General features: G+C 37.1%; 1 protein-coding gene across 1 annotated transcript; it reads left to right on the top strand.

The window, feature by feature from the left end:
* The first annotated feature begins 304 nt into the window (after positions 1 to 304).
* LOC135678750 (vacuolar-processing enzyme-like) lies at positions 305 to 5,887 on the top strand. Its single transcript, XM_065191890.1, has 9 exons — positions 305 to 542; positions 2,098 to 2,262; positions 2,339 to 2,495; positions 2,849 to 2,934; positions 3,013 to 3,212; positions 3,885 to 3,933; positions 4,025 to 4,240; positions 4,418 to 4,624; positions 5,438 to 5,887. The coding sequence occupies exons 1-9, from the start codon at positions 348 to 350 to the stop codon at positions 5,618 to 5,620; spliced, it is 1,458 nt and encodes a 485-aa protein (XP_065047962.1). The 5' UTR covers positions 305 to 347; the 3' UTR covers positions 5,621 to 5,887.
* The last annotated feature ends 7,403 nt before the right edge of the window (positions 5,888 to 13,290 follow it).

Here is a 13,290-nt window from a genome sequence, read left to right as displayed (position 1 = left end):
AACATGTAATAAACTATATATGCATTCTTGTCGTAAATACTTGACACTAAAAAGGCGAAATAAAATAAACGAATAAAATACATAAAATCAATAGTGGAGTACGTATGATACCTGTGTTTTTTAGTTTATTTTTCTGGGCCCCGGCGGTCTACTTTATTGTCTCGTGGGTCCCACGTCCAATGCTCCGATCAGATCCGATCCCGTCCCGTCCTGAACCGTTCCGATTAGTCCATCAGGAACAGCACGAACTGCAAAGCACGTGCCACGTAGCAGTATAGGCCTATAAGAATTCCACCACCACCCCCTAGCCGTTCGGTGCGATCCCGCGACCGACCGGAGACGTCACTATGGGCCGATCCCTTGCCGCCTCCCTCCTCCTCCTCCTCCTCCGGCTGCTGCTCGCCCACGCCATCCGCAACCCCATCCGTCTCCCGTCCGATCGCTCCGCCGACCTGCGGATCGGCCGCGACGACGACGCTGTGGGCGCCAAGTGGGCCGTCCTCATCGCTGGATCCCGCGGCTTCTACAACTACCGCCATCAGGTGTATATAGCGCCGCCGCTATTATCCTTCCTCCTCCCTCTCTTCTTTCTTTCTTGTGCTTGGTACCCTACTTCATTTCTTCCTCTTCTTTTCTTTTATTTCTTGCCATATTTCCTTGTTTCCATCTTCGATTTGGTTTGTAGTATTTTTCTTCTTTAATAACGAAGTGGTTTTTACGATGTTAATCACAAAGGTTAACTCTTCCAATTTTCTTTTATATCTGTTTCTTTAATTGCAATTTTTTGTAATTGAATTTAAAGAGGTAACAGATGTATCAATTTTTATTTTGACACCGATTTCGCGATCAAATTTATTACTTTCTCCTAATATTTTTAGATTGATAGGAATATTTGTTGAACAAGTACTTGGGAGTTTGACCGAGTGGTAGTTGACAAGGGGGCGCATGATACGTCTTCCGTTGTAACATGCCGTCATGTTGTTGCTCTCATGTGGTTGCTCACTAATTTATTTGCTTCGTTTTGGTCCCCTCTCGCTTGTCGTTTTCCCTGCAGCATGTTGTAAAAAGCTACGATCGACTGTTTGAATCCCAAGCCATATCAATTTTTTCTTGTAAATTTCTAAATTCATCGAGGTTTTTTTTTTTTTTTTTGGGGAGAATTGGCAACAGGTTGGATGCAGGAATCTTGGATCTATTGCTTGTGCGTGTTAGGTGACAAGGGGAAGAGTAGGTATTGGTTGGAAGTGCTTGGTGTTGGTATTTTCGGCAGTCCTTTTCATTTCCCTTTTGGACTTACTGTATTTGTAGGTTATCGGTCGACCATCAATGGGACTTATTGTGTGAGAGAGGAAAGGTTCTCCTTGGAAGTACTTGCTAATGTTTGTCCTTTTTTATGAAATCTTTAATATTTTTCAAAGCCCTAAGGCATCCACAACATGTAATTTCTTCATCATTTTATGCCCAAAGATTGGTTTTTATCCTGTAATCTAGTGATTGACTGCCTACATGGTTCTTATGGTTGTCTTCAGCTTTTACTTGCTCATGTTCAAGAAAATTGTCTGTTTCCTGAGTGTCATTACGTGTAATTCCAAACTTCTTTTGCTGCCATATGACTGACGTAATCCTTTATATTTTTTTCGATCTTTCCTTTTTTTTTTTTGGGATCAGATTTACATACCTGGCTTAGAGGTGTACGTCGTTATATGGCAGTTGTACTGGTTTAGTGTTAATTTATTCTTTTTTTTTTCCTATGTGAGCTGTTTTAGGTGACATGAGATTGCATGTTAACTTTTTTCTGCCAGTTAACATACTAAAATAGTTTTCTTGATCATGAAGCCTGAATTAGTGGTGATGATTTTTTTATATTAAAATTTAATGGTCTTTTCTTTTCTTTTCTATTATGCAATTTCACTTTAACTTTGCCCTTGTGACTTTTTGGACCTTGATCGTGGTAGAGAAAGTTCCTTTCCAAAAAGTATTTTTTTTATTCTGAAATTTGAAGAAATTTTTATAGGAAAAACTCATTTCTGTATCTTGGTTCAGTTTTTAGGTTAGTTTGCATGTATTCTAACACTTCTCATTAAAAACATGAATCAGGCAGATATTTGTCATGCTTATCAAATTATGAAGAATGGTGGACTGAAAGATGAGAACATTATCATTTTCATGTATGATGACATTGCAAAACATGTGGAAAATCCTAGACCCGGGATCATAATCAATCACCCTGAGGGTGGGGATGTTTATGCTGGAGTTCCAAAGGTTTTCATTCCACCATAGTTTATTTATTGTGTCCGTCATCTGTGATTCTCTGTCTCAGCCTGGGAACAACTTGCAGGATTATGTTGGAGATGATGTCAATGTGAACAACTTCTTTGCTGTACTCCTTGGAAATAGAACTGCTTTAACTGGAGGAAGTGGGAAGGTAGTAGATAGTGGTCCAAATGATCATATCTTCATATTCTACTCTGATCATGGTGGACCTGGAGTTCTTGGTTAGTTGTTTCCACTAGCTATTATCATGCCATTACGAATTTAAATATTACAAGATCTCTATTTTTTTCTTTTTCCGTGCTTGCATGCTCTGAAGGAAATGATATTTTCTGCCTGTCAAGAAGTTTGACTTTTATCAATAGTCAGGCTTTTAATGGCTGTCAAATCCTTGCATCATTTCTAAGCAAAGGTCATCCCTTTGCAACTTACGCCGTCTCATTTAACTGGAGGACATCATTAAACAATATCATGGGGAACCAACTATTCAACTTTCCTTGTTATGTATGTTAACAGAAACTGCAATGTTTGAATGCAGACTGATCTTTTATTTTTATCCTGTCCTGAAACTTTACAGGGATGCCCACCTTTCCTTACCTTTATGCTGATGATTTGATTGATGTGTTAAAGAAAAAACATGCGTCTGGAACTTATAGAAGCATGGTAACATCTATTCACACCACATGGTTGCATAGGATTATCTAGATTGAAAATCTTTTTTTTTTTGGTTTACTGTTTCAGGTATTTTATCTTGAAGCTTGTGAATCTGGGAGCATTTTTGAGGGTCTTCTCCCTGAAGACATAAATATATATGCAACCACAGCATCAAATGCTTATGAGAGTAGTTGGGGAACTTACTGCCCGGGACAGCACCCTAGCCCTCCCCCAGAGTTCTATACCTGTCTGGGGGATTTGTACAGTGTTGCTTGGATGGAGGACAGGTAAATGACGCATTTCTTCTAAATGAAATTTGGTCCATATTTTTCTATTGTTAGACCATGAATAGTTTGCCTTTGCTAAACAAAAATTCACAACCATTCCTTGTATAATCTTATCTGAAACGTAGAGTTTGATTGACACTTAGAGGGTTATGCCCCCTTGCTTTTCAAGTAAAAAGAAAAATTCATAGAACATTTTTTTCTCGAGATCTAGAAATTATGAATGGTTTTAGTGACATTTATTTGTCAATATATTGACAATCTTTTTTATTTTTTTTTTAAATTAATACTTTGTAGTTGATATCTTTCTGTAGATATATGCTTCTTTTAGTAGTATTGAGCATGAAGCTTTTTCATCTTTGTCTTTTCTCCATTTGACATTAACACAAATCACTTTCATTGTGGCAGTAATGTGAATTAAAGGAAAACTGTGGTTGTAGTACATACTTAAGAAACATGATTGTGATAGGAGCTAACAAAGATGTAACATTTAGTCATGTTGTAACCAATATCGAACAGAGGAATGATCCGTATTTTGTCCATGTTTAATATAGATTCTTTTGAATTAAAGAAGAAATTTTGGTTTGGTTTGATTAATACAGCTTTCTTATCTCTTGCATTATTTTGGTTGTCTATCATAAGTCCTAAGCTAACCGGTGCTTTTGCATGTAACAGTGATAAACACAATTTGAGGACTGAAACATTGAAGCAGCAGTATCAGCTGGTGAGCACTTGAGATTATGGTTTCCTTATTTCTTGCCACCTGTTTAAATGACCATTTGGGTCTAATAAACTCATTCTATTGGTGTTTTTAGGTAAAGACCAGAACTGCTGTTAACGATACGTATTTGTTTGGTTCACATGTCATGGAATATGGGGAACTCGAACTCAACATGCAAAACCTTTTCTTGTATGTGGGTTCAAATCCTGCCAATGAAAATGCCACTTTCATTGATGATAACTCATTATCATCATTTTCTAACGCTGCTGTTAATCAACGGGATGCAGATTTAATCTATTTCTGGCATAAGGTTGGCATCTTCCTTACTCTGTAGTTTGCTTTGCTTGTTCTGTTCATTCTTCTCATGCTTTCTGATCCCTAAATGCAGTACATGGTTCTGGCATTACCTAGTGCAACTTTGTGTTTTTACTTCTTTCAATTGCTTCATCTGTTGTTTCAGACTGACACTTTACCTTTCTTATTGAAGTATCAAAAGGCACGTGAAGGCTCTTCTCATAAACGTAACGCTCAGAAGGAACTTCTCGAAGTAATATCACATCGGTTGCATGTAGACAATAGTATAGAATTCATCGGGAAGTTGTTGTTTGGTTCTAAGCAGGGGTCAGAAGTGCTGAAAACTGTTCGCCCTGCAGGCCAGCCTTTAGTGGATGATTGGTCCTGCCTCAAATCGATGGTGAGTATATTGATCAACATGATTTTTAACAATTTCAAAATTGTCTTCTGTTAGCATGCCTATGAGTCCTTCCCAAGTAGTATCTTATGCTTCACCTTTGATGGCAGACAACTTGGCCTGTCATTGTTGCATAGGATGCTAACAACCAGGGAATTTCCAAACACTATCATATCTTGATGAGGATTCTCATTAATGTTAAACTAACTGTAACTGTATGGGGGCCTTTAAGCATGTTCCTTTCGACTTGATACAAGAAAAAAGACCCTTAAGGATGTAATTATGGATGAACAGAATGAATTATGAATGTAATTATGGCTATTTAAGGCAGTCATAAATCAAGATTGAAATACCAGTTTTGGTTTCTGGCTCATGTTTGCCATGATAACAAGATCGGATTGTGAAACTTGTCCTAGTTCGTTTGTGGCTGCTTTTGTAGCAATACCTTTCTATCATATTGATGTTTCAGATCTTGTCATCATGCAATTGAGTCTATTTTCAAGCATTTTCTTGTCGGTACCAATTTGGTTGGACATGGCACAATTTTTTATCTAAGTGAAGACTTCTGCTTTATAATTTATTGGCGAATAAATAGGTGTATTATTTCCAGTTCTATTGGATAAAAATATATGAAGGTACAATCTACAGATCCATGATTTGCAAGACCAGTTGTACTCAATTTCATTCTTGAGGAACTTCAACAACGAAACTTGTGTTAGATAACCTATAACCTATGGAATATGTGGGAAATTCTTTGGTTTTTGTTCCTTTGAATTTTATAAAGCTGTGATGTCTTTTTTTTTTTTCTCTTTCCAGGTGAGGACTTTTGAAGCACGCTGTGGATCTCTATCTCAGTATGGGATGAAACATATGCGGTCTCTAGCAAACATCTGCAATGCGGGTATCAGCAAGGAGATGATGGCTGAGGTGTCTGCTGAAGCTTGCATTAGCATTCCTGCCGGTCAGTGGAGTTCTCTCCAGAAGGGTTTCAGTGCCTGAGGTGACAATGAAAGACGGCCAGTAGTATGTTACTGATTGTGCATAGTATACAATGAAGTTGCTTGGATATCTTCTCCTGCAATGTGAATATATTGCTGAAAGGCTGGAGAAATTTGCATCCGTTTGTGTCACTTACTTAGTCCATGGATTATTGTAGAAAATTCGTGCCTGATACTTGAGACTAAGGCTGAGCTCATGAGTGGCTCTTTGTTAGTAGTCTGTGTTATCGTTGGGCATCCATAATGAGCTATTGTGCAATTAAACTGCTGTTTCCTTGTGTCCTATGCATATGGGGGTGAAAGTGAAGACGTGACCAAAAATTCTGGCTTGTATATAATTAAATATACAAGTATATGAATTGTACTACAATTATATTTAACAATTATATACAATTATATACTGGCTTGTATATAATTGTAGTACAAGTATATAATTAAATAAAATGTTATTTTATATGAAATTCTGAATTGTCATCGGTATGTTCAATTTGTTACGATTTCTCAAGAACTTATGCTGGCACCATTGGTACGTGCAATTAGCTTGCTCCTATAGATTTGGTCTAGAACTCAGCATTAACTCGGCACATTATTTATTGTAGATATATTGCTCTTTGTGTTAGGATTAAGACGGCACTAAGAGAAGGGTGTGGGGGGTGAATTGGTGCGTACGTAAAACTTACGTCGAGTTGAAAAATCTTCGTACGATAAAATCGTATCAAGGAGTGTTTAACTTTGAAAACGTTCATACGAGTGTGCAGTTAAAGTAACGAGAAAGTAAAACAGTTTGCAATAAAGGTAAATAGTAAAACATAAATGCAAACCGATTTATAGTGGTTTGGTCATTGTGACCTACGTCCACTCCCGATTCTGCTTCACTCGAGGCTACCGACTTTTCACCATCGATCTTCTTTCCAATGGGCGAAAATCAACTACCCTTACACTCTTTCTTCTTTTTGCAAGTTCAGGAGAGAACCTTTACACCCCAGTTTTACAAGTGTTCCCTCACACATCTCCCTTAGGACTGTCACTAAGCTCTTGGAGGAGGGACTCTATACTTAAAAGAGTTTTACAATCTTGGAATCATAGAGTTTTTGCTCTCTTTTTGTATCTATTGCAAGCAGAAATTTGTGAGGTATTTATAGACCCCAAATGGCTTCAAAGCTTGGAGCCAAAATTCAAATCCTCGAGTTTTTGGGGTATAGACGACACCATCGCTTGCATTGGGTGGTACCATCACCTCCCAATTTGACATTGAGTGGTACCACTGCTTGGTAGCATGGAAAAGTGTGCTATTGACTTTTACAACTCATGGGTGGTTCCACATAATCTTGGGTGATCGAATGGGCCTTCTACTTGGCCCAAAATAGTTGCAACTCAGGCCCAATGAGCCCCTAATTAAGTAGGCCTAATTATATTCTAAACCAATCCAATTAGAACTAAACCTACTTCGATCTAGACTTATTACAGAGCATTAATCACATGTTGTCCGATATGTCGTTGGTTTATTCAGCGCTTTGTCTGACCTTTCGGCGCATCGTCTTCTTCTTCGACGTATTGCCCAATCGGCATGTTACCTTATCGCAACATTTGATCTCCTTGACGTAATGTTCGATCTTCTTGGCCCGATTCTCGAACTCATGGCAGAAAGCCTTCTATCGATACGTCGATTGATCCTCCGGCTCGACGTCCAATCTTCTAACATGTTCCAATCTGGTCTAACATTGATTCTTCCTAATTTAATTATCTTTTTATGATCGAAGCTAGTCCTCCGTTAATCAAAATATAGATTAGATCATTAACTCTATCAATTGATTTCATCATATTCAACACTTTGTTGACGTGTTTCTTTCTTTTTTATGCTTACGTTGGAGCGTCAGCATGAGAAGTAAAATGTACTTTGATACCGACTATGTTCTGGTGGAGTTGAAATATATATTTTTCCTTGTTTGAAATATGATTTGATAAAGTTAACTCAGTTTTTCCTTTCCCTTTTATCACAAGTAAGAGTCTAAGTTTATAGTGTCATCTGCAACTGAGACATGTCCAGGTATGTAGTATGCCCTCTTAATTTTGATGCTATTAGTAGTAGTTTAGTAGGTTATTTGACTATTAGTTACCATTAAGGCTTGTCATAGCTGTTAAACGTGAAACCTCTAGAGTGATTCTCTTTGCAAACGGACCAGTTGAAGAGGTGATTTAATGGTGAAAGAGAAATACTAATATGGTTGGCATCATCTCAGCGCTGGATCCTCGGGTAGTTGATATTCTAGTATCTAAGTGACCAATATTTCAATATTAGATAATAGACATCTCACATTTTACATAATCTTTTCTCTTATAATGCTAGTTGAATCCTCTAAATCGTCTACTAACTTAAGCAGAGGAGTATTGTTGAAAATATCTTGACCTAATTTTACAAGGTTGGGCATAATTGGAGTCTAATTTATTCGATGTTAATAGAAATTAACTTGGGATCAATTTAGAAGAAGTTTCTCGGTTTACTTCGAATAAACTCCCAACTTAGATAATTAAAATATTATTAGATCTAACCCGGGCTTGAACCGGACAATAGGAGCATTGAGCCTAAATCTAATCGGTTATTAAAAAAGAAAAAAAGTAAGGTCATGGATGGCATAAGAGGTGGGCCAACGGAAAAAGATCTACTTAATAAACAAAAGAAAGAGAGAGGAGAGAGAAAGCTTGGTTTTGAGGCATTTGATCAAGTGATTAAATTTCATCGACTTTAGCTTATATAGAGAATCCTTACAATAAACTCTACAATCATAATGGTGCCAATCTACGATTTGTCCTCTCCGAAGTGCTTTTTTGATATACTCACTTGGTGAGACTTAAACCTTTCATTTGATGAAATTCATATATGGATGTTATTATTGAACCAAGATCTGTATTCTTGATGTTATTATGATCCTCTAGTTATTTTGGAGAATACTTATTGTAAACCTATTATCATTATTGGTGATAGTGGAGATTTGAAGTGGACTACGGTCTTGTGATTTCTCCCGCATTGGGCTTTTCACGTAAAAATTTAGTGTCTCACTTTATGATTGATTCATTATTCTACTATTTATGTTGCTTTGGTTAATATTTTTTTTGGGTAACATATTCCACTTTGAGGTCTATGATGGAAGATTTGCTATATTGTAAAGATTTGTATAAGCCTATCAAAATTAAAGAAAAAATTTTGCATTGAAAGATGAGAAATGAGAGATTCAACATAGAAAAGCTATTGCCTATATTAGAAGATGGATGGATATAAATTTGCAAGAGCATATTTTTGATAAAATCAAAGCTAATGTTATTTGATAAATGTTAGAAAATATCTTTGTGAAAAAGGCACCGAGAAATAAAATTTCTCTCATCAAAAGCTTATCAATTTAAAATATAAAGATGATAGTAACATTGTTGAGCACATAAGCTCGTTTCAAAGTCTTGCAAACAAGCTGGTTACTATGAAAATGAATATAAATGATGATATGCAAGGATTATTACTTTTTAGCTATTTATCAAAAAGTTAAGAAACCTATATGGTGACAATTTCTAACTCCATGCCAGAGGAGACTATAACTATAAACATAGTTAAAAATAGTTTGCTAAATGAAGATGCCAGAAGGAAAGAACAAGGAGAATCTTCTTCTAATGCACTTGTTATTGAAAAATAAGAAAGACGTGAAATAACTCATAATAGAAATCCATATGATTATAGAGGAAGATCTAAGTCTAGAAGAGATATCAAGTGTTTCCACTACAATAGGCCAGGTCACATGAAGAAAGATGGTAGATTTTGGAAGCCAGAATAGAATGAAAGGAAGAAAAATAAAAAAGAGACAACTACATTTATTGCTAAATGTGATATGATTATTGTTTGTGATGACGAATGTGTCAATCTTGTAGCTCAGGATAGTAATTAGGTAATTAACTCTAGTGCTTCAGTCCATATTACTTCTTAAGGTGATTTCTTCAGATCTTACACTGCTGGTAATTTTGACAATGTTAAAATGAAAAATAGTGATATATATAAGATTGTGGGTATTGGAGATATTTGCGTGGAGACCAGTACTAGGAGTGCTAGTCATAGGTGCCTTGTAAACCAATCACATGAGTGATGTCAGGTGTGATACAATACACTATCTTTTTGCTTATTATTATTTATTAATATTTTCTCATTTTCTGTTGCATGTTACATATATTGTGATGTCCATGGATCTATACAATAAGAATCAGATCATGATGAGATCACGATAATGAGACTGATTCGCCTTTAAACACATACCCTAAATAATCTCGATCATAGGTTACTCGAGAGGGATATCAAAATAATCGAACAGACTAGTATGCTATATACCCGTTCATATGATGGAAATGGTTGGTCTCATAGCTACTCGTTTGGGGACACTAGGGATATAGTGCAGGTGCTCATTGGAGAATGAGTTTACTGATTGATCCACTCATAGAATATTGGATGGTTGATGATACCTTATTGTCATACAGTAATTTCATGATTCCAATTGTGTCTGCTCCTTAGACTTGAGACACCATGGATATCCTGTATGAGTGCTCCACTCTTTGATACCAGACTTATAGGTCTAGAAGTTCTACATCTAACACAACTAGTCATTAAGAGTGGTAGCCAACTTTATGAGGGCAATTAAGTCTCGATAGAGAATCATTTGCTCCCGATGTCATGAGAGGAATATCCTATATGTTCTTACTTTGACAAATCCCTAGCCAAGGTCATTCGAATTGAGAGAGAAAGAGTTCTCTAGGAGAATTAGATTAGAGCGAGACTTGAGTAGATTCCACGTGGGCCTTATAGCATCATGCCCAATGTATGATATTTGAGATATTAGATAGATGAGAGATTATAAATACATGATAACCAAGGATAGATAGGTCCAATAGATTGAATTACTCTATATCATTTGGGGACTACCCCGTAGTGGCATAGTACGTCCGTAGTCGATGAGTCGAGTGAATTATTATAGAGATAATAATACATTGAGTTAGAAGGAGTTTTGATAGGTACGACTCATAACCAACTCGATATTGGGCCTAGAGGGTCACACACATATGGTAGGTGGTGTGACGAGTAGAGGTTCAGATATGAGATATCTATTGGAGCTCCTATCTTATTGGATATCCAATAAGCCAATGAATTATTGAATCCTATGAATAAGAACCAATAAGAGCTAATGAGAGATTATTGGGTAGAGATCCACTAATTGGCTTAGGTAATTAGATAAAGATCCAATACCCAATAGGGCATGATCCATTAGGGTAAAGTGGCAGAAATCTTTATAAATAGAAATGGCCAAAAGGTGGTATAGGCTAGTCACCTCTAGGCTGTCCCCCCTATTCTCCTCCCTCTCCTCTTCTCTTAAGCCAACGACCCCAATTGAGGGTGTGTGGACAATAAGAAGGGTTTGCTCCTTCTTGATCATGTGCTGCGTGTGGAGAGGAAGACTATACGATGATTTGAGGAGTGTCTTCACCACATCTTCCTTATGGATCACTACTAGAGAGGAGGACAATTGACCTCCTTTATCTACTCCTATAGATCTGAGATTTTTCAGGGATATACGATCTCCCTAGGTAACAAATCTCAGTTGATACTTTTTTTGGAAAATATGTATTTTTTATTTTCTATTCTTTCATTGTGCATGTGATGCTCTGATCAGATTTTCCAATAATAGTATGAAAGTCATGTTGATTCGTGTGATGATTGATTTTTAAACTACGTATGTTAATGAATCATGTAGAATTGTTTTATACACGATTGCTGTAATTTTTGTTAGTTCTCAAATCTGGACAATGCCTCTACTCTCTGTTTAAAGGTACTTTAGATTAATGTTTTATCGCCAATATTATTATCACATAATAGAGGAAAAAGGGCAGCAACTATTGCTGCCCTGCGATTTGGGTCACCTATAGCTAGGGGTTTTTAGCCACATGGGGCAAGCAAGTGGCCAGGGTTTTCTAATCACCCATGGACACCTTGCAACTAGGGTTTCTTGGCTATAGAGGAGACTTTGGGGGCTAGTGTTCCTTAGCTTCCCAAGGCTATCCTATGGACAGGGATTCCTAGTCGTAGGGGTAATCCTAGCGGTTAGGGTTTCCTAACCGCATGAGGCACCCTTAGGTAGGATACCCCAAAAATATATAAAATAATAATAATAATAATAATAATAATAATAATAATAATAATAATAATAATAATAATAATATTATTATTATTATTATTATTATTATTATTATCTAGTAGTCCTATGATGTATACATATGATGTATGATGTGGACGGATGATCATGGACCGTGTGATGTAATGTATGTGTATATGTGATGTGATTATTATTATTATTTAGGCTTGCAAGCCTCTATTTTTTCTCTTTATTATTGGGCTTCCATGCTTGGATTATGTTGTAATTGCATGAGGAGACACGGTAAGAGCGTGTAGGTGACAACGGGACCCACGAGGTCGAGACGGACAATCGCGACACATGGAGATGTGTACAGATACTGGTAGAATCGATGAGTATGAGATGGATGATCACAAGGCATGGAGATGCACCAATGCACACGTAGATCTTGATGTGAGTGATTGAGCCCATTGGCTTGGGCTTGATCATATTAGGTTGTGGTCCATGATCATCTAGTGTGATTACTCATGCGATGTATATATCTATATATATAGAGAAGGATCAGATATTGCACTAAAAAAATCGGATTGGTTTTGTGCCACTGGTCGATGTGCTGGAAGGACTTTGTGCCATGAGTTCAGGCATCGGGCTAGAAGGATCAGATATTGCACTAAAAAAATCGGATGTTGTGAGAGGTCAACATGTCGATGGTTAGGCAATACACCGAAGAAAATGATGATGTGCTGAAGGATCGAACGAAGCGTCAGATGAGCCAATGATATGTTAGACAACATATAATTCTAGTCTTGTAATCATGTGTCTTAATTAGTCATAGTCAGGTCTTAATTGAGTTAGTTTTGGGTGTAATCATGCTAACTCAATGAGAAGGCCATTGAGCCTTAATTGGGGCTGAGTTTGGCCTATTATGAGGTCCATTCAATGACCCAAAGTTGGGTCAAGTGGTGGAATCGCCTATAAGCTAGAAAAGTACAAAATGTACTTCTTTTCGAAGATCTAATGGTGGTACCGCTAGTGTAAGGCAGCAGTATACCACTAGTGTTGGGCATTGGTACTACTTAGTATCAATGTTGCAGGTGGTGGTACCGCCCAAGACAAGTGGTGGTACCACCAGTACCCCGAAATCCTAGGGATTTGAATTTGGTTCTATTTTTTGAAGCCATTTAGGTCTATAAATACCCCACTAATTCCTCCTTGGGTAAGTAAGAATAAGAGTAGAAAGGGGAAAGAATACTTAAGGAAAAAAAGTTACAATCTCTCTAAAGTTTAGAGTCTCTTCCTCTTAGAGTTAGAAGTTTTCTAAGGGAGGATTGAGGTCCATTGTAAAAGAGAGGTGTGAAGGTTCTTTCTTGAGCCCGTGAAAAAAGAGAAAGAGTTATAAGAGGATAGTTAGTCTTCACCCATTAAAAAAAGATTGTCAGTGAATGCCAGTGACCTTGACGGAAGAGCAATTGAGAGTGGACGTAGGTCACAATGACCGATCCACTATAAACTTAGT

The sequence above is a fragment of the Musa acuminata genome, chromosome BXJ1-1, assembly GCF_036884655.1.
Source record: "Musa acuminata AAA Group cultivar baxijiao chromosome BXJ1-1, Cavendish_Baxijiao_AAA, whole genome shotgun sequence".
In the NCBI taxonomy this organism is placed as follows: domain Eukaryota; kingdom Viridiplantae; phylum Streptophyta; class Magnoliopsida; order Zingiberales; family Musaceae; genus Musa; species Musa acuminata.
The sequence above is the reverse complement of the archived record's forward strand: the minus strand, read 5'-3'. Positions and strand labels throughout refer to the sequence as shown.